The 17421-nt window shown below is 38.7% G+C and overlaps 6 protein-coding genes and 1 long non-coding RNA gene across 7 annotated transcripts; 3 read left to right on the top strand and 4 right to left on the bottom strand.

Moving 5' to 3' along the window:
• Positions 1-45: 45 nt before the first annotated feature.
• Positions 46-1032, bottom strand: LOC122771858 (histone H2B-like). Its single transcript, XM_044029441.1, has one exon. It carries the CDS (start codon positions 1015-1017, stop codon positions 643-645), a length of 375 nt encoding a protein of 124 aa, XP_043885376.1. The 5' UTR covers positions 1018-1032; the 3' UTR covers positions 46-642.
• Positions 1033-2603: 1571 nt separating this feature from the next.
• Positions 2604-5235, bottom strand: LOC122768353 (histone H3-like). Its single transcript, XM_044024290.1, has 3 exons — positions 4824-5235; positions 4581-4635; positions 2604-3001 (listed from the first exon to the last, which is right to left on the bottom strand). Exons 1-3 carry the CDS (start codon positions 5226-5228, stop codon positions 2685-2687), a joined length of 777 nt encoding a protein of 258 aa, XP_043880225.1. The 5' UTR covers positions 5229-5235; the 3' UTR covers positions 2604-2684.
• A 339-nt stretch (positions 5236-5574) lies between these two features.
• LOC122771826 (histone H2A) lies at positions 5575-6092 on the top strand. The gene has a single exon (XM_044029439.1). The coding sequence runs from the start codon at positions 5586-5588 to the stop codon at positions 5970-5972; it is 387 nt and encodes a 128-aa protein (XP_043885374.1). The 5' UTR covers positions 5575-5585; the 3' UTR covers positions 5973-6092.
• Positions 6093-9826: 3734 nt separating this feature from the next.
• LOC122771794 (histone H1-like) lies at positions 9827-10576 on the bottom strand. Its single transcript, XM_044029436.1, has one exon. The coding sequence runs from the start codon at positions 10546-10548 to the stop codon at positions 9892-9894; it is 657 nt and encodes a 218-aa protein (XP_043885371.1). The 5' UTR covers positions 10549-10576; the 3' UTR covers positions 9827-9891.
• A 1756-nt stretch (positions 10577-12332) lies between these two features.
• LOC122771842 (histone H2B-like) lies at positions 12333-12953 on the bottom strand. The gene has a single exon (XM_044029440.1). The coding sequence runs from the start codon at positions 12922-12924 to the stop codon at positions 12550-12552; it is 375 nt and encodes a 124-aa protein (XP_043885375.1). The 5' UTR covers positions 12925-12953; the 3' UTR covers positions 12333-12549.
• A 1157-nt stretch (positions 12954-14110) lies between these two features.
• On the top strand, positions 14111-14891 carry LOC122771897. Its single transcript, XR_006360714.1, has 3 exons — positions 14111-14191; positions 14308-14527; positions 14623-14891. It is a non-coding gene; the product is annotated as an uncharacterized LOC122771897 (long non-coding RNA).
• Positions 14892-15009: 118 nt separating this feature from the next.
• LOC122771762 lies at positions 15010-17237 on the top strand. Its single transcript, XM_044029434.1, has 7 exons — positions 15010-15181; positions 15295-15371; positions 15462-15642; positions 15805-16053; positions 16130-16301; positions 16513-16661; positions 16781-17237. Exons 1-7 carry the CDS (start codon positions 15016-15018, stop codon positions 16957-16959), a joined length of 1173 nt encoding a protein of 390 aa, XP_043885369.1. The 5' UTR covers positions 15010-15015; the 3' UTR covers positions 16960-17237.
• The last annotated feature ends 184 nt before the right edge of the window (positions 17238-17421 follow it).

Genomic DNA, 17421 nt, shown 5'->3' with positions numbered 1-17421 from the left:
AATATAATAACTCTCAAGTTTTCAGGAAACACAAAATCTAACAGCAAAAGTCTAACACATTTATTGATCACTCAAAAAGGATGTAACAAAGGATGGCTATTGGCATAGTAATAACACTGTGTGTAAATTATGTAACAATAAATGACTTTTTGAACATGTTTTTGTGACTTAAGCAAAATATGTAACACTTTATTTTGAAGGTGTCTACATAAGCGTCACACAAGCCTGTCATAAACATGACAAGTATCATGAGCATTAATGTTACTTCAAAGTGTTCATGACACATCACATGTCATGTTTATGACAGGCTTGTGTGACGCTTATGTAGACACCTTCAAAATAAAGTGTTACCAATATTAGTGTCAACAATAAAATACTGATACTTAAAGATCTCCCTCTAGCTCTTCTCAATAATAAGACTAAACTTATCAATATTCATAGCCTTTATTAAGTAAACATATATCATAGCTAAAGACGTCATCACAAAGGTAGACTCCATCTTGGAAAGTTAATTCAAGTCACATTATATTTTGACACGCGCTTGTACGAGAACAGTGTACAAAGATGATGTTGCTCTCTCAGATAAAGTGTGTGGCTCTTAAAAGAGCCGTTGGGTTGACGCGCTTGTATTAGGACGCGTGTTTACTTGGAGCTGGTGTACTTGGTGACGGCCTTGGTTCCCTCGGACACGGCGTGCTTGGCCAGCTCACCGGGCAGCAGGAGACGCACGGCGGTCTGAATCTCCCTGGAGGTGATGGTGGAGCGCTTGTTGTAGTGAGCCAGACGAGACGCCTCACCGGCGATGCGCTCAAAGATGTCGTTGACGAACGAGTTCATGATGCCCATGGCCTTGGACGAGATGCCGGTGTCGGGATGGACCTGCTTGAGCACCTTGTACACGTAGATGGCGTAGCTCTCCTTCCTGCTCTTTCTCCTCTTCTTGCCTCCTTTGCCGGCGGTTTTGGTCACGGCTTTCTTGGAGCCCTTCTTGGGCGCGGTCTTGGCGGGATCAGGCATCCTTACTGTTCACACAGATGAATGAATGAATGAAGTGAGGGCGGGGGAGACTCTTCTTATAAAGGCTCCATGCAAACACCACTGTGTGCTCCCCCTCCTGTGATTGGTTGAATCTCTCACTGCGGTTGGATGTGCAGGAGATAGTGTTGTCTTTGTTTGAAACACACTGGAGACATTTTACTGTGCTTCAGTTCTTCCTTCATACATTTAATATTTCTCTGCCTCGGTATCTTCATGATTATTAATTATCTTTATTAAAAGGAAGAAACATTGAGAAACTGAAACTCAGTGAATCATGACGATCAAACCTCTGGTAAAAGGAAGAAGAAATTCTTTAGAATCTTTGTTTGAAACACACTGGAGACATTTTAGAAAACATACATGATACATTTGATTAAAGAAACAAGTCGTAACTATGATTCAGTCAGAAACTTATTTACATGATGATTTATGTGTTTTTAAATGTTTCAAATGCTTTCTATATCATTTATTAGTCATTCTGTACTGCACTCAAACAGTTGTTTTGAGTTGAGTTGTTTATGCTAGAGAAATTATGAATGAGATAAATACATGAATCAGACAAAATGTTCTCACTTTCAAGAGTCATATAAAAAAATAATAATAAAAAATGTTAGAATTGGAAGATAAGGTTTAGGACTAACAGACTCATAACACTCACTCACTATAATCTCCCAACATTAAATAGATTTAGTGAGGATCACTTTGTTTTAACTCGTCCCCACAAGCTTTAAACATGTCATGTTAACACATTTATTAAATGATTTCCGACGAGCTCTAATAATTAATGAGGAAACACAGAGGATGGATAGAAGTAACTAAAATAAGGGAAAATAAAGGAGAAATAAAATGGAATTAAAAATAAACTGAGATGATAAAATCTTATTTAAAAAAGGCATTGGGCGCTAAAAGAATCAGTCAAGGGTTAAAAAAGTCTGTGTGGGATGATATGATCTTAAAATGATATATTATAATAGACCATTGTGATATAGCAATAATGACATTCATAACAATATTTCACACGATTTTAAAATAAAAAAAAGTTTTGAAACAGAATGATATAAAATCCACTACAAACAAAAAGAAATGAGACGCTAAATGAATTTCCCGCATATGCTTGTTAAAAGTGAAATGTGTTACATTAAGAGTTTATTGGCAGATATTGAACATATTAACTATAAGGTATGTTTGTACATGTGTTTAATAATTTGATTTTTGCAGCTTTGGAATATTTTTCTTTTTCAATACTTTAAAAAGTATTTTGCACCACCATGTTCATGTCAGAGCAGCCTGAACAGAAAAGACAGTTGGACAATGGTTTCTAGGTCTTTAAAGCAAAAACATTTGCACCCAAATAAATAGATAATAAAAATAATAATGCCTAAATATAACGACAAGGAAATGGCAGAACCACCAGAATAAGTTTGGGTACCAGTTTGAAATGTGATTTTAAGTTAAATTTCAATTATAGCACGTATACAAGCATTTAAATCAACAGATTAGTATTGGCACATCTTGAATTAAGTTCTATATAAATATATGCATCCATACATAGAGACTGTGAGCTCTCATAGACAAAGTGTTTGGCTCTTAAAAGAGCCGTTGTTGTTATTTGTTGTTATTGTTGTTGACAAAGTGAAGAGAGTAGTTTAACCGCCGAAGCCGTACAGAGTTCTTCCCTGTCTCTTCAGAGCATAAACCACGTCCATGGCGGTCACAGTCTTCCTCTTGGCGTGCTCGGTGTAGGTGACAGCATCACGGATCACGTTCTCCAGGAAAACCTTCAACACACCGCGAGTCTCCTCGTAGATCAGACCAGAGATGCGCTTCACTCCGCCACGGCGAGCCAGACGGCGGATGGCGGGCTTGGTGATTCCCTGGATGTTATCACGGAGAACTTTGCGGTGACGCTTAGCGCCTCCTTTACCCAGACCTTTGCCTCCTTTTCCGCGTCCGCTCATGTTTACTTATCTAGTGATAGACTTCACAAACACATGTGATGAAGAAACTCAGATTTCACGGCTATACAAAGTCTGTTTGAGGACCTGGTTGAAGACAGAGGCGCAATATTCTTCCTCTGTGTGTGTGTGTTCATGCTGGATAAAGGAGTCTATGGTGCATCAGCGCCCCCAACAGGAGAAGAGAGTCACTGACCGCATGTCACAGAAAGTCTCCCAAATTTAAATATTAACTAAAAGTCAGGGTTTATATTTAAAATAAATAAATGAACACGAGCGTCAGGTCACCGAAAGTATGGAAGACTGAGAACAACCACAATTCAAAATAAATTAATCAAAAATAAATAAATGCATGTGTTAATTACTAAGAAAATGTGTGATTTTAAACAGACATGAGCGATCAATTATGTCTGGATTATGTCAGGATGGTGAAAAAAGAGTGTTTAAGCTTAAAGAACTTTAAATAAACATGTCAAAGTAAGATTTAAAGTTCAGAAAAAGCACCTGATGGTGAGCACACTTTCACATGAACTTCAATGACTTTTGTCACAAATGCAGATGATGCACGTTTTTGATTTTTACACTGAAAATGACTGTGAACATTGAGTATACACATGCTAGGCCTGTATGTGGTGCTGTAATGCTGCTACACCAGAAACAGAGATGTTGAAGAAATAAATAAACTAATAAAGGTTTTATCAACACGTATATGTTACAGTGCATACAATCACTGAACCAGAGACAGAATGGACCAAGGAAAGAAAATAGAAGTTTCTATAAAGTGAATAAAACAAACAATTTCCAAACACAAGAGGAGGAGGATGACGATTAAAACGGAAATGGTGACAGCAAGTGAAGATATTAGTGTATTGGTTATCCACAAAAGAAGCATAGCACCTTATTTCATAGCATTTCAGTGTGGATAAAAACGCAGAGACAATTATAAAAACTAGACTGGTTTTTGTGTGGACAGCCCCTAAAGTGAATACCAATGTTTTATTTGGTGGTTTATCCTCTAGAGTCACAAAATAAAGTGGAATAAAGTTAATAAAACGAGACAGTTGGTGTCTGCAGTGGAGATTCTGATTTAACAAACATAACTCAGTGAACCTCCTTGAAACTTTAATGGTACGTGTGAATCTCCAGTTTATACACTTTAAGTACAGAATACTTTAGAAAAACTACAGAACAAATGAAGCTGTTGTTTTTGTTTCCTGAAAACTGGTTTAGTGACAAATGATCATGAAACTAAAAATCAAACTAGTGGATGATTCATGGTTAAAGCTGCCTCCCTACTTTAATTACATTAATGTCACATACTTGATTAATGATCACCCTGCAACACATAATTATGTGATTAATTATTATTAATTATCACAATTATTATTCTAAATATAAAATGACCATCTTATAACTATTGTACTTACCATGTCATTGGTGCAGGTTCTTGTGTGATAATGTAAAACATTAACACCTTTGTTAACACTTCAGTAAATAAAGGCAACATGACTTATAAACTATATAAATGTAATGAGGAGTAACAACAATGAGAAGCTGAAGTGAGGACACATTCTATGAGGAATCTACTGGAACTGTGAGTTTGATCAGTAGTTGTGTTGGTGTTCACCACATATTTGTGATGCTGTAACAAATCGTTTGTGTGTTTATTTATGATGGAAGACAATATATGTCATTGTTAAGTAACTTAAATCAATAGATAAATGTGTTGAAGCAGCAGAGGTCTGTTGTCTGGAGTTCAGAGTGAGGTGGCTCTTAAAAGAGCCGTTGAGGTGGAGGTTAGTGGAGCAGCAGCAGCAGCAGAGTTTAAGCTCTCTCTCCACGGATGCGGCGGGCCAGCTGGATGTCCTTGGGCATGATGGTGACCCTCTTGGCGTGGATGGCGCACAGGTTGGTGTCCTCGAACAGGCCGACCAGGTAAGCCTCGCTGGACTCCTGCAGAGCCATGACAGCGGAGCTCTGGAAGCGCAGGTCGGTCTTGAAGTCCTGAGCGATCTCTCTCACCAGGCGCTGGAAGGGCAGCTTGCGGATCAGCAGCTCCGTGGACTTCTGGTAGCGACGGATCTCTCGCAGAGCCACGGTACCGGGCCTGTAACGGTGAGGCTTCTTCACGCCGCCGGTGGCAGGCGCGCTCTTACGCGCAGCCTTGGTGGCCAGCTGCTTCCTGGGAGCTTTACCTCCGGTAGATTTACGGGCGGTTTGCTTGGTTCTTGCCATGTTTCTGCTTGTGTCTAACAACAGGGAGAAAAAGTGACGCACACACACACGCGCGACTCTCTGCTCTTATACTGCGGGAGCAGCTGTGACACGGTGACGCTGCTTCAGTCCTCCGGCTCCTGATTGGTGGTGAGCGGCTCTTCTTGGCGCGCAGCGCCGCCCAGACGAGCCCGAGTCCCCGCTGCTTATTGGACAAGAGTGCCTTGAAGAACGCAGGGTGAGTTCCCCCTCGCTGCTGCTCTGCTCTGGTTGGTGTGGCAGGAGTCTCCCGCTCTTTCGTGGACATATAAAGGAGGGTTTGCGCTCTGTCAACCACTCTTTCTCTGCGTTAGTCAGAACACTCCAGTAAAAGTCACCATGTCAGGACGAGGCAAAACCGGCGGAAAAGCCCGCGCTAAGGCAAAGACCCGCTCCTCTCGTGCTGGACTCCAGTTCCCGGTCGGTCGTGTTCACAGGCTGCTGCGCAAAGGCAACTACGCCCAGCGTGTTGGTGCCGGCGCCCCCGTCTATCTGGCGGCCGTGCTCGAGTACCTGACCGCTGAGATCCTGGAGCTGGCTGGAAACGCCGCCCGCGACAACAAGAAGACCCGTATCATCCCGCGCCACCTGCAGCTGGCCGTCCGCAACGACGAGGAGCTCAACAAACTCCTGGGCGGAGTGACCATCGCTCAGGGCGGCGTGCTGCCCAACATCCAGGCTGTTCTTCTGCCCAAGAAGACCGAGAAGGCCGCCAAGTCCAAGTAAACCACAACAAGTCAACCAACAAACAAAAGGCTCTTTTAAGAGCCACACACACTCACTCTGACAAACTGCTCATCCTCTTTAAAAACACACCAAAACTCTTGTGAGATTACGTCATAAACCGCTTAGTCAGTAATAAATAAAAAATATTTTATTTTTGTTTGATTTTGCAGTTGAGTTAAGCATTTTGTGTAGCTATTAAAACAGAATATACATGAGAAATGATAACAATGTACAATGAGTTATTACCATTGTAAATTTTGTATTTCAGATTTTCAGTGTATTTCACCCTCTCTTCATTTTATACTTACTTATACGTAATTGTACTTTACATGCGGCAGAACTGACAATAAAGACTGACTGTTGCGTTTGATTAGGTAATGCTTCAAATGTAACAACAACTTCATAAACAATACTACACATGTTGCTTTGAAACTTTGTCTCTTTAGTTATTACAAACTCGTTTGTAATAACTAATAAATTATAACATTTGTAATGTTGTAAAACATGAAGCTAATGTAATAAAAATAATAAACCAGCATCATTTCTTTTGTAAATACATTTTTTCACTGTTCATTTGCAGGTGTATTTATGTTGATGTTTATTAATAATGATACATAGTAAACATCAAACAACATACTCCATTTAATTTAATATGTGTTTGATGAAGTCTTACATCATTTTATATATACATCAAATAATAATAATTATCCACTGTGTTACTGTAGTTCAGTTAAAATATAAGCACATGAACACGTGATTCAATCATTAAGATAAGAATTAAGTAACATCTAAATACTGATTAAATGATCTGTCAAATGTCTGATGTGACAATAACAAGAACTTTCTAAACCCAGTAATGAACGAATATTACATGTGTTACTACTAATTCAATTATTCTGAGGTCTGTAAATACAATAATGTTATTGTCCATTAATAATGATGCAATGATACATTTAATAAAGCAATTACTGCTGTACTTTTAGAACCATATAATAAATATTAATATACTTTGTACTGTATATTCAATGAATGTAAAAAGACATTGGCTACTATATTTACACATAATACTACGTTGTTTATGTTACTGGCCTCAGGTCTCGGGGAACCTGGGCCAGCAGCAAACAAGCTGTAGTACTGCAGTACAACAAAGAAAGGAACAAAAAAATACTGTTGTCAGCTCTGTACACAGATTTATTCTGAAGTACATACAATTTCACAACATACTCTAACCTTTAATACACATGTGCAATAAAGTAAGTCTCTTACTTTCCTTGACACAAGAAATATTTATACTGTGACAACTGATCACAATTAATTCAACACAACATAAATTAACTGCAATAAATGAATGATACAGTTATAACTAAATGAATGATACAGTTACAACTAAATGAATGATACAGTTATAACTAAATGAATGATACAGTTACAACTAAATGAATGATACAGTTATAACTAAATGAATGATACAGTTATAACTAAATGAATGATACAGTTGTAACTAAATGAATGATACAGTTGTAACTAAATGAATGATACAGTTACAACTAAATGAATGAGTTACAGAATTACAGTTACAACTAAATGAATGACACAGTTACAACTAAATGAAGGATACAGTTACAACTAAATGAATGATACAGTTACAACTAAATGAATGACACAGTTATAACTAAATGAAGGACACAGTTACAACTAAATGAATGACACAGTTACAACTAAATGAATGAAACAGTTACAACTAAATGAATGACACAGTTATAACTAAATGAATGATACAGTTATAACTAAATGAATGACACAGTTATAACTAAATGAATGATACAGTTATAACTAAATGTATGATACAGTTACAACTAAATGAATGATACAGTTACAACTAAATGAATACACAGTTATAACTAAATGAATGATACAGTTATAACTAAATGTATGATACAGTTACAACTAAATGAATGATACAGTTACAACTAAATGAATGACACAGTTATAACTAAATGAAGGACACAGTTACAACTAAATGAATGACACAGTTACAACTAAATGAATGAAACAGTTACAACTAAATGAATGACACAGTTACAACTAAATGAATGAAACAGTTACAACTAAATGAATGACACAGTTATAACTAAATGAATGATACAGTTATAACTAAATGAATACAGTTATAACTAAATGAATGATACAGTTATAACTAAATGTATGATACAGTTACAACTAAATGAATGATACAGTTACAACTAAATGAATGACACAGTTATAACTAAATGAATGATACAGTTATAACTAAATGAATGACACAGTTATAACTAAATGAATGATACAGTTACAACTAAATGAATGATACAGTTATAACTAAATGAATGACACAGTTATAACTAAATGTATGATACAGTTACAACTAAATGAATGATACAGTTATAACTAAATGAATGACACAGTTATAACTAAATGAATGATACAGTTACAACTGAATGAATGATACAGTTACAACTAAATGAATGACACAGTTACAACTAAATGAATGACACAGTTATAACTAAATGAAGGATACAGTTACAACTAAATGAATGATACAGTTACAACTAAATGAATGACACAGTTATAACTAAATGAAGGACACAGTTACAACTAAATGAATGAAACAGTTACAACTAAATGAATGAAACAGTTACTAAATGAATGACACAGTTATAACTAAATGAATGATACAGTTATAACTAAATGTATGATACAGTTACAACTAAATGAATGATACAGTTATAACTAAATGAATGATACAGTTATAACTAAATGAATGACACAGTTATAACTAAATGAATGACACAGTTACAACTAAATGAATGATACAGTTACAACTAAATGAATGATACAGTTATAACAAATTTTTATACAGTTTTAACTAAATTTTGATACAGTTATAACTAAATGAATGACACAGTTACAACTAAATGAATGATACAGTTACAAATAAATGAATGATACAGTTATAACTAAATGAATGATACAGTTACAACTAAATGAATGATACAGTTATAACTAAATGAATGATACAGTTACAACTAAATGAATGATACAGTTATAACTAAATGAATGATACAGTTATAACTAAATGAATGATACAGTTATAACTAAATGAATGACACAGTTATAACTCAGGTTAAAAGGATACGAACTGACCCTTCACATTAAACTCTGTATTCAACATGTGCGACAGTGCAGACTGTGAACAGACGCCGCCATTTCATGAACATTACAAATACACACCTGTAAAACCAGGTGTTTTAAATCTTGTGAACACATTGACACGTCAGTACTTGTTGTAACTTCTGCTGGTTGCTTTACAGAAGCTGGATATCAAAGCTTTACATAGTAAACATATAGCTTCGGCCGTTAGCGTTAGCGTTAGCTTGGCTAACTGTACTAGCTAACTCTTCACATAACATCTCATAGAAACAAACACATACAACTTTCATACCACGTATCTTAAACATTCCCGGAATGATAAGTAGATGCATTTTGGACATATTTACATACCTGCAGTACAACGAAGAAAGGAACAGAAAAATACTGTTGTCAGCTCCGGAAACAGATTTATTCTCAAGTGCGTGAGTAGCACCGGAGCTTGATACTTCCTTCATTGTCTGTGTTTACAGTGCCACCTGCTGTTCAGGTGGTGTAATGTGTACTGTATTTTTAACCGAAATAAACATTTACTGTTTATAGTATATATAACCTTTTATAATGTACCACAATATACTCAACATAGATATTTCAATAACATATACTTTGTTGAGGCTTATGATATTATATTTTATTATTATAATAATAGAGATTATTGAGCTCTTTGAGGACACAAGTGTGTGGCTCTTAAAAGAGCCTTTGAACAGGATGGACATGTCTCAGTGAGGACAGCTCACTTCTTCTTGGCTGCTGTCTTCTTCACTTTAGGTTTGGCAACCTTCTTGGCGGGAGATTTCTTGGCTGCTGGAGCCTTCTTCACCACCTTCTTGGGGCTCTTGGCCACCAGCTTCTTGGGGCTCTTGGCCACCACCTTCTTGGGGCTCTTGGCCACCACCTTCTTGGGGCTCTTGGCCACCACCTTCTTGGGGCTCTTGGCTGCTTTCTTGGCCGCTGCAGGTTTCTTCACCTTCTTAGGAGACTTTTTAGCAGCTGCTGGCTTCTTAGCTGCCGCTGCCTTGGGCTTCTTGGCCGCTGCGGGTTTCTTGGCGGCGGGCTTCTTGGCTTTAGGAGCGGCCTTCTTTGCTGGCTTCTTGGCTTCCACCTTCTTGTTCATCTTGAAAGAGCCGGAGGCCCCGGTTCCCTTGGTCTGGACCAGAGTTCCGCTGATCACCAGGCTCTTGATGGCGGTCTTGACGCGGGCCTTGTTCTTGTCCACATCGTAGCCTCCAGCAGCCAGAGCCTTCTTCACAGCGGCCGCTGACACGCCGCTCCTCTCCTTGGACGCGGCCACGGCTTGAACGATGAGTTCCCTGACGCTGGGGCCGACCTTCTTCGGCTTGGGAGCGGCCTTCTTCTTGGCGGCTGCTGGAGCTGGAGCCAATTCTGCCATGATTAGTGGTTTCTAAGTTGGACTCAGACTGACAATGATCGCAGTGAGAGAGGATTATTGGAGAGCACACAGAGAGGAGGCGGTACTTGAACGCACCATGAGAACCGTGAAGACTCAGTGCAGCCGCGGCTCCTGTGCGCAGTGTGAACACCGGGACACTTGTGTTTTCTCTTCACTCACAAAACAGTTAAAATGAGTGTGTGAGATGAGCTGGAGGCTCACAGTCTCTCTTCATGTTGAAGTCATGAAGAGCTCTGATGCTTTTAATACATATTTAACATTATTTCACAACATAATATTATGACGCCTCTGTGGAACATTGTAATGATTCTATATTATGATTTTATATTGACCTGGTTACATATCAATACTTTTATAAATACTCTGAAATTAATGATGAGGCCTTCAAGTGTGTTAACACAATAACTCCCTATAGTTTGTCATAAATGAATAGCATATGTGTTGATTGTGACTTTGTCTTTGTTGATGTTTATTAATAATAATGACGTCGTCAACATTGAATGTCAATTTACTCTGGAAATAAATGACTGAAAGTCATATTTTTGTACTGAAAGTCATATTTTATTTATTCATCTCACTGTTTGACTTGTTTTTAACATCAAAACACTTAAATCAGATACTAATAAATAAATAAATAATAAATAATGTCACGAGTATAATTGAACCAGCAAATATTATTTACAACGTCTACAACAGTCTTGTTACTCTCATCCAACAATAGTTACATTATTTCATGTGTGACCATCTCCACGTGTGACACAATGAATGTTAATGTCAGTCATCAGACTATGATGTTAATTATGAGACTCTTCTTTTGAAAATAAAACATTAAAAAATAAACCCTGTCTTTGCTTCAGAGATGTGGACTGTGATTAAAAGATTTAAACAATTCCTCTGACATCCATCTATTTTAGCTCCAGTGTGGCATTTACATCAAGACAATAGCTCATTCTGATGAGGAAAACTATATTATTAGAATAGTGTTGTTCCATTATAAATATAAACTTTTTATTTTACTTTAATAAAAAGAATCATTTGTGTTCTTTGTGGTCGTGAACAACATTTAATGACCATTCATTCATTATTGTGTATGTGCAGAGAACATCACGTGTTTTCTGATGCGTGGTCTTTTTTTCTCTCTCTGAACGAGTCTTTGTTTCTTTCACATTTTGGCGGCAGATCATTTAGTCTCCACTGCACTAAATGAAGTTAGTGAGATCAACAGTACATAAATAGTCGTGTCAATCGCCAGGTTTAATACAACTGTGGAACAAAACTATAGAATACAGAAATGTGCAAATGATAATTTAATTATTGTGTATTTTCTTCATTTCCCTCAATGAGTGAGTTTCTCTGAACGAGTCTTTGCTTCATTCGCTAACTGGAATGTTCATTTTAATGTTTAACTAAATTATTAAGACTCAGTTCCAGAACTCCTAAGCATCCATTTACACACACACACACACACATAAAAAGGATGTAACAAAGGATGGCTATTGGCATAGTAATAACACTGTATGTAACAATAAATGACTTTTTGAACATGTTTTTGTGACTTAAGCAAAATATGTAACACTTTCTTTTGAAGGTGTCCACATAAGCGTCACACAAGCCTGTCATAAACATGACAGGCTTGTGTGACTCTTATGTGGACACCTTCAAAATAAAGTGTTCAGATGTTAGTGTCGACAATAAAACACTGTTAACTAAACTGATACTTAAAGATCTCCCTCTAGCTCTTCTCAATAATAAGACTAAACTTATCAATATTCATAGCCTTTATTAAGAAGTAAACATATATCATAGCTAAAGACGTCATCACAAAGGTAGACTCCATCTTGGAAAGTTAATTCAAGTCACATTATATTTTGACACGCGCTTGTACGAGAACAGTGTACAAAGATGATGTTGCTCTCTCAGATAAAGTGTGTGGCTCTTAAAAGAGCCGTTGGGTTGACGCGCTTGTATTAGGACGCGTGTTTACTTGGAGCTGGTGTACTTGGTGACGGCCTTGGTTCCCTCGGACACGGCGTGCTTGGCCAGCTCACCGGGCAGCAGGAGACGCACGGCGGTCTGAATCTCCCTGGAGGTGATGGTGGAGCGCTTGTTGTAGTGAGCCAGACGAGACGCCTCACCGGCGATGCGCTCAAAGATGTCGTTGACGAACGAGTTCATGATGCCCATGGCCTTGGACGAGATGCCGGTGTCGGGATGGACCTGCTTGAGCACCTTGTACACGTAGATGGCGTAGCTCTCCTTCCTGCTCTTTCTCCTCTTCTTGCCTCCTTTGCCGGCGGTCTTGGTCACGGCTTTCTTGGAGCCCTTCTTGGGCGCGGTCTTGGCGGGATCAGGCATTCTTACTGTTCACACAAATGAATGAATGAATGAATGCAGTGGAGGCGGGGGAGACTCTTCTTATAAAGGCTCCATGCAAACACCACTGTGTGCTCCCCCTCCTGTGATTGGTTGAATCTCTCACTGCGGTTGGATGTGCAGGAGATAGTGTTGTCTTTGTTTGAAACACACTGGAGACATTTTACTGTGCTTCAGTTCTTCCTTCAGACATTTAATATTTCTCTGCCTCGGTATCTTCATGATTATTAATTATCTTTATTAAAAGGAGGAAACATTGAGAAACTGAAACTCAGTGAATCATGACGATCAAACCTCTGGTTAAAGAAAGAAGAAATTCTTGAGAATCTTTGTTTGAAACACACTGGAGACATTTTAGAAAACATACATTTCATTAACCCTTAGAAGCGCCTTCAAAAAGTAACGTAAACACAGCTATAAAAATAGTATACATTTATATATATATATTTTTTAGGTTTTAGACCAACTTCTGTTCTTTCCATACATATCAAATAGTAAAGATATTTTATTATTATTAACCCTTAAAGGGGATATAATATTCAAAATCAACTTTTTAATTATTTCAATACTTACATTTGGGACTCTGGAGGCTCTACCAGTCGCCAAAGTTTGAAAAACGAAGACTCAAGCATGTGTTCGTGTTCCCCGTTAGTGTAAGTATAGGCGATAAAACACGCAATGTTGAATTGCCTGTGCATTGTGACGACACAGTGCGCATTTCAGGCTCCACCGTTCAGGCTCCACCGTTCAGGCTCCACCGTTCAGGCTCCACCGTTCAGGCTCCACCGTTCAGGCTCCACCGTTCAGGCTCCACCGTTCAGGCTCCACCTTTCAGGCTCCACCTTTCAGGCTCCACCTTTCAGGCTCCACCTTAGCTCCACCTTGTCCCTATAAAATGCCAGAGTGCAGACGAGGGAGGAAGAGCGGCATTATGTCAACAGGGAGGGACACGTGTGCTGTTCGTGGCTGCACAGTGGAGCAAACTGTAAGTATTCTTTAAACAACTGTATTTGCTTTTAATGCATTGTTTGACTATTGTCTTATAATTTCATATTAATCATCATGTCTTGTCACATTAGGGGACAGCATGCATTACATATCGCTGGTCTTTGTGTTCAGGCTAGCACATCTGGAGCGGTGGATAAGGGTCATCATGTGGCGTGCCAGACGGACCCACCAACAAAAACAACACGCTCAATTGGAACACAGCTTTCAATTAAGACACTAGGACCTCATTTCAGAAGTACAGGTTAGTTGAGCAGAAGTTGCTTTATTAGGTGATGTGATTTCTTCTGCTTGTGTATCGTTACTGATTACCATTTTAGAAATGTGCATAAACATTAACATTATCCGTCTGTTTTTAAGGCACACAGATAAGGTTTCCCACCATTGATGTTGGTGTTGGCACAGCAGCTGTTCTGCCGTTTTTGGCACCAGTAAAGAGACCAAGTAAGAGACGACGCACAGAACTTGAGGAGGAGGGAGAGGAAGAGGAGCCTTTAGAAGCTAGTTCTGTTGACATCCAGGTGCCACATGATTCCACACATGACCCTGTGGACACCTTGAACGAGTCCGCTCGTGTGACGTGAGTTCCTCGATCTTTCAACGTAAACATTTTATTAATCATTTGTGTTCAATTCCTTTGACTCATTTTTGGTGAATCATTTGTGTTTATTGCAGAAAGGAATCGTCTGTACCTGTTCATAAGACTCCCACTTACATTGTGTATGAGAACTGCCTACTGGAGCTGTTTCAGCTGTGCCCTGTGTGTAAGCGGAACTGTGACGTGCGGTCAAGGAGGTTTGGCACGTTCCTCTCTGTAGAACAGCAGTGTCTGCATTGTGAGTTCTCCAGAAAGTGGAATAGCCAGCCTCTTGTTGGTAGCACTCCTGCTGGGAACCTGCAGCTGTCCACTGCAGTGTATACCACTGGTGCGTCTTTCTTCAAGCTCGAGAAGGTATTATATTTGGACATAATTCTGAATAATGTAACTGAATACAGCATATGTTGTCGTGAATTTAAAGTGTGGGTGCCTGTCCCGTCTGTTTCTTCCTCCCACAGGTCTTCAGGGCAATGCATTTGAAGATGTTTAAATATGACTCATTTAGAAGGCATGCTCAGATGTACATAGAGCCAGCGATTGTACACAAGTGGAAGACGACACAGGATGCTATTTTGCAGCAGCTCAGTGAGCAGCAGAATGTTGTCCTTGGTGGTGACTTGAGAGCAGACGCTCCCGGTATGTAATACTCTAACATGTCATAATAATCTCATTTTTATATATATATATTGACAAGTGTCCTTACAAAGCAAACACACAATGCAATGTCTATATTTACTTTGCTTTTCAAGGACATAGTGCCAGGTATGGTAGCTACACCATGATGGACCTGAGGACCAACACTGTTATTGATATACAGCTGGTTCAAGTAAGTGACAGCCTATAATTCATCTCTGTTACAGTGAACCTGTTGTCAGCTGAAATGATCTAATTTGATTTGATTTCTTAAATATAAAAGAGTAATGAGGTCGGGGGAAGCTACCACATGGAGAAAGAGGGCCTGAAGAGGAGCCTGGCTCTGTTGGAAGAACGGGGTGTTACTTTGGAGAGTATTGTGACACACCGTCGCCCCCAAATCCAGAAGTTCCTGAAGGAGTCCAATATCACGCATTACTACGATGTGTGGCACATGGAAAAAGGTATTATTTGTGTCGTATTTTCCAACTGAGAGGGATAAAAAGAGTATTTATGATATATATATATATATATATATATATATATATATATATATATATATATATATATATACATACATATCTCTCTATCTCTATATCAAAGACGAATACTTTTTGTATTATTAGGACTGTCCAAGAAACTGTTGAAGATCTCACAGAACAAGGACTGTGAGAAACTGACGAAATGGCTTCGCAGTATAAAAAACCATATGTACTGGACGGTTGCTTCTTCCACATCGGTGCCAGAGAGAACTGCAAAGTGGACGTCCATTTTGAACCACGTCCTGGACATCCACACCCACGAAGACCCCGCTTTCCCCCAGTGTCTGCATCCAATCCGCATTTCTAAAGACAGAAACAAGTGGTTGACAGCAGGTGTGTAAACATTGTCATGTGTAGGCGTCGTTCCTCTACTTAACCCGATTATTAAACACTGTCTTGTTTTTCACAGGAACAGCAGCCTTCTGCAGACTGGAGAAGGTACTGACCAACAAGAGGGTCATGAAGGATGTGGTCAAGCTGAGCCCTCATTACCAAACATCGTCGCTGGAGGATTTTCATAGACTCATTCTAAGCTTCGCGCCCAAAAATGTTGTCTTTCCTTTTCTTGGAATGCTGTGCAGGTAAAGAGGGTCTTTTCTGTTATTACAGTTACGTAAGGACATACAGCCACACCCACATAAGCCAGATATGCAGCTAAATACAAAAAGGTGATAAACGGAGTCCTGCATTCTTCAAGTTGTTTTAAAAGAAATGACCATAGTCTGAATGTTTTTGGGAATATGTACGTCTGTTCATAATCTTATTTAGCATTTTCTTCTTTTGTCTCCCAAGACTATACCTGGCAGTCATGCACTTCAATGAAAACACAGACCGTGCACAGGCAACAAACTCTGATGGCGAGCCACTCTTCAAGCTCCAGTTTCCAAAGTGGAAGAAAGGGGAATTCACAGCAAAGCCAGTGAAAGAGCAGCCAACGTTCAGTAAGTTGCTTTTCCTTTTTATTGAACACTAAAAAAATTAAAATCTTAGTAAAATAAAATATAAATGACACTATACTATATACTATATGAACACAATACTGCACTTTCTTTTATTGCAGGGTACGTGGATGAAATCATGGACCTGGTGTTTGAGAAGGTTTTTCCAGAGCCTGGTCCATACACGGATGTGGTTCTGAAAATGTCCATCCCTGAAGATCTCTCTGCACTGTTTGAAAAGCCGGACCGAAAGGAGGTGATAGAGCGCTATGTGACGAGGTTCAGTCAAGGGCTGGTCTGAACCCCACGTAGATGCCTTCAGCATTAAGGAACTCGATCTGTAGCACCACACAGCAAGTCTTCGTCCCAGAAAATCCCAACACCAGCTCACAAAGCTCCTGTACGCCAAGTATCTGTAACGGCTGAAAAGATTATATATATATATATATATATTAAGTTAGACATTTACATTTTTTACCTACTATTTCTAATACGTATTTGAATACTTGTGTGTCGTTTGCTGTGCTTCTACGTATACTGGTTTTTGTACTTTCATATGTGTCAACAATGTTAATAAATTGTGCCGTGTTTGAATGTGATTTTGTGCAGAAATGTATATTTTCTAGTGTTTGATATGTAACATTTTAACAACAGTCAAACTGCCTTTCGAAAAGAAAAAAAAAGGAATGGAACAAAGTGGAAAAAATAATTAAATTCAATGTATTTGTATAGCGCCAAATCATAACATACATTATCTCAAGAA

Source organism: Solea senegalensis, linkage group LG1 (assembly GCF_019176455.1).
Source record: "Solea senegalensis isolate Sse05_10M linkage group LG1, IFAPA_SoseM_1, whole genome shotgun sequence".
Lineage (NCBI taxonomy): Eukaryota > Metazoa > Chordata > Actinopteri > Pleuronectiformes > Soleidae > Solea > Solea senegalensis.
This window is presented reverse-complemented; position numbering and strand designations above follow the sequence as displayed.

What these genes read in the sequence shown, in the direction of transcription:
- LOC122771794 (XM_044029436.1), bottom strand. Translation starts at nt 10,548, where the DNA reads ATGGCAGAATTGGCTCCAGCTCCAGCAGCCGCCAAGAAGAAGGCCGCT.
- LOC122768353 (XM_044024290.1), bottom strand. Translation starts at nt 5,228, where the DNA reads ATGGCAAGAACCAAGCAAACCGCCCGTAAATCTACCGGAGGTAAAGCT. An exon ending in GCCGCATCCGTGGAGAGAGA is followed by an intron (nt 4,636 to 4,823) that starts GCTTAAACTCTG and finishes GATTTGTTACAG; the next exon opens with CATCACAAATATGTGGTGAA. An exon ending in TGATCAAACTCACAGTTCCA is followed by an intron (nt 3,002 to 4,580) that starts GTAGATTCCTCA and finishes TCACTAGATAAG; the next exon opens with TAAACATGAGCGGACGCGGA.
- LOC122771762 (XM_044029434.1), top strand. Translation starts at nt 15,016, where the DNA reads ATGCATTTGAAGATGTTTAAATATGACTCATTTAGAAGGCATGCTCAG. An exon ending in TTTCTTGGAATGCTGTGCAG is followed by an intron (nt 16,302 to 16,512) that starts GTAAAGAGGGTC and finishes TTGTCTCCCAAG; the next exon opens with ACTATACCTGGCAGTCATGC. An exon ending in GAAAGAGCAGCCAACGTTCA is followed by an intron (nt 16,662 to 16,780) that starts GTAAGTTGCTTT and finishes CTTTTATTGCAG; the next exon opens with GGTACGTGGATGAAATCATG.
- LOC122771842 (XM_044029440.1), bottom strand. Translation starts at nt 12,924, where the DNA reads ATGCCTGATCCCGCCAAGACCGCGCCCAAGAAGGGCTCCAAGAAAGCC.
- LOC122771858 (XM_044029441.1), bottom strand. Translation starts at nt 1,017, where the DNA reads ATGCCTGATCCCGCCAAGACCGCGCCCAAGAAGGGCTCCAAGAAAGCC.
- LOC122771826 (XM_044029439.1), top strand. Translation starts at nt 5,586, where the DNA reads ATGTCAGGACGAGGCAAAACCGGCGGAAAAGCCCGCGCTAAGGCAAAG.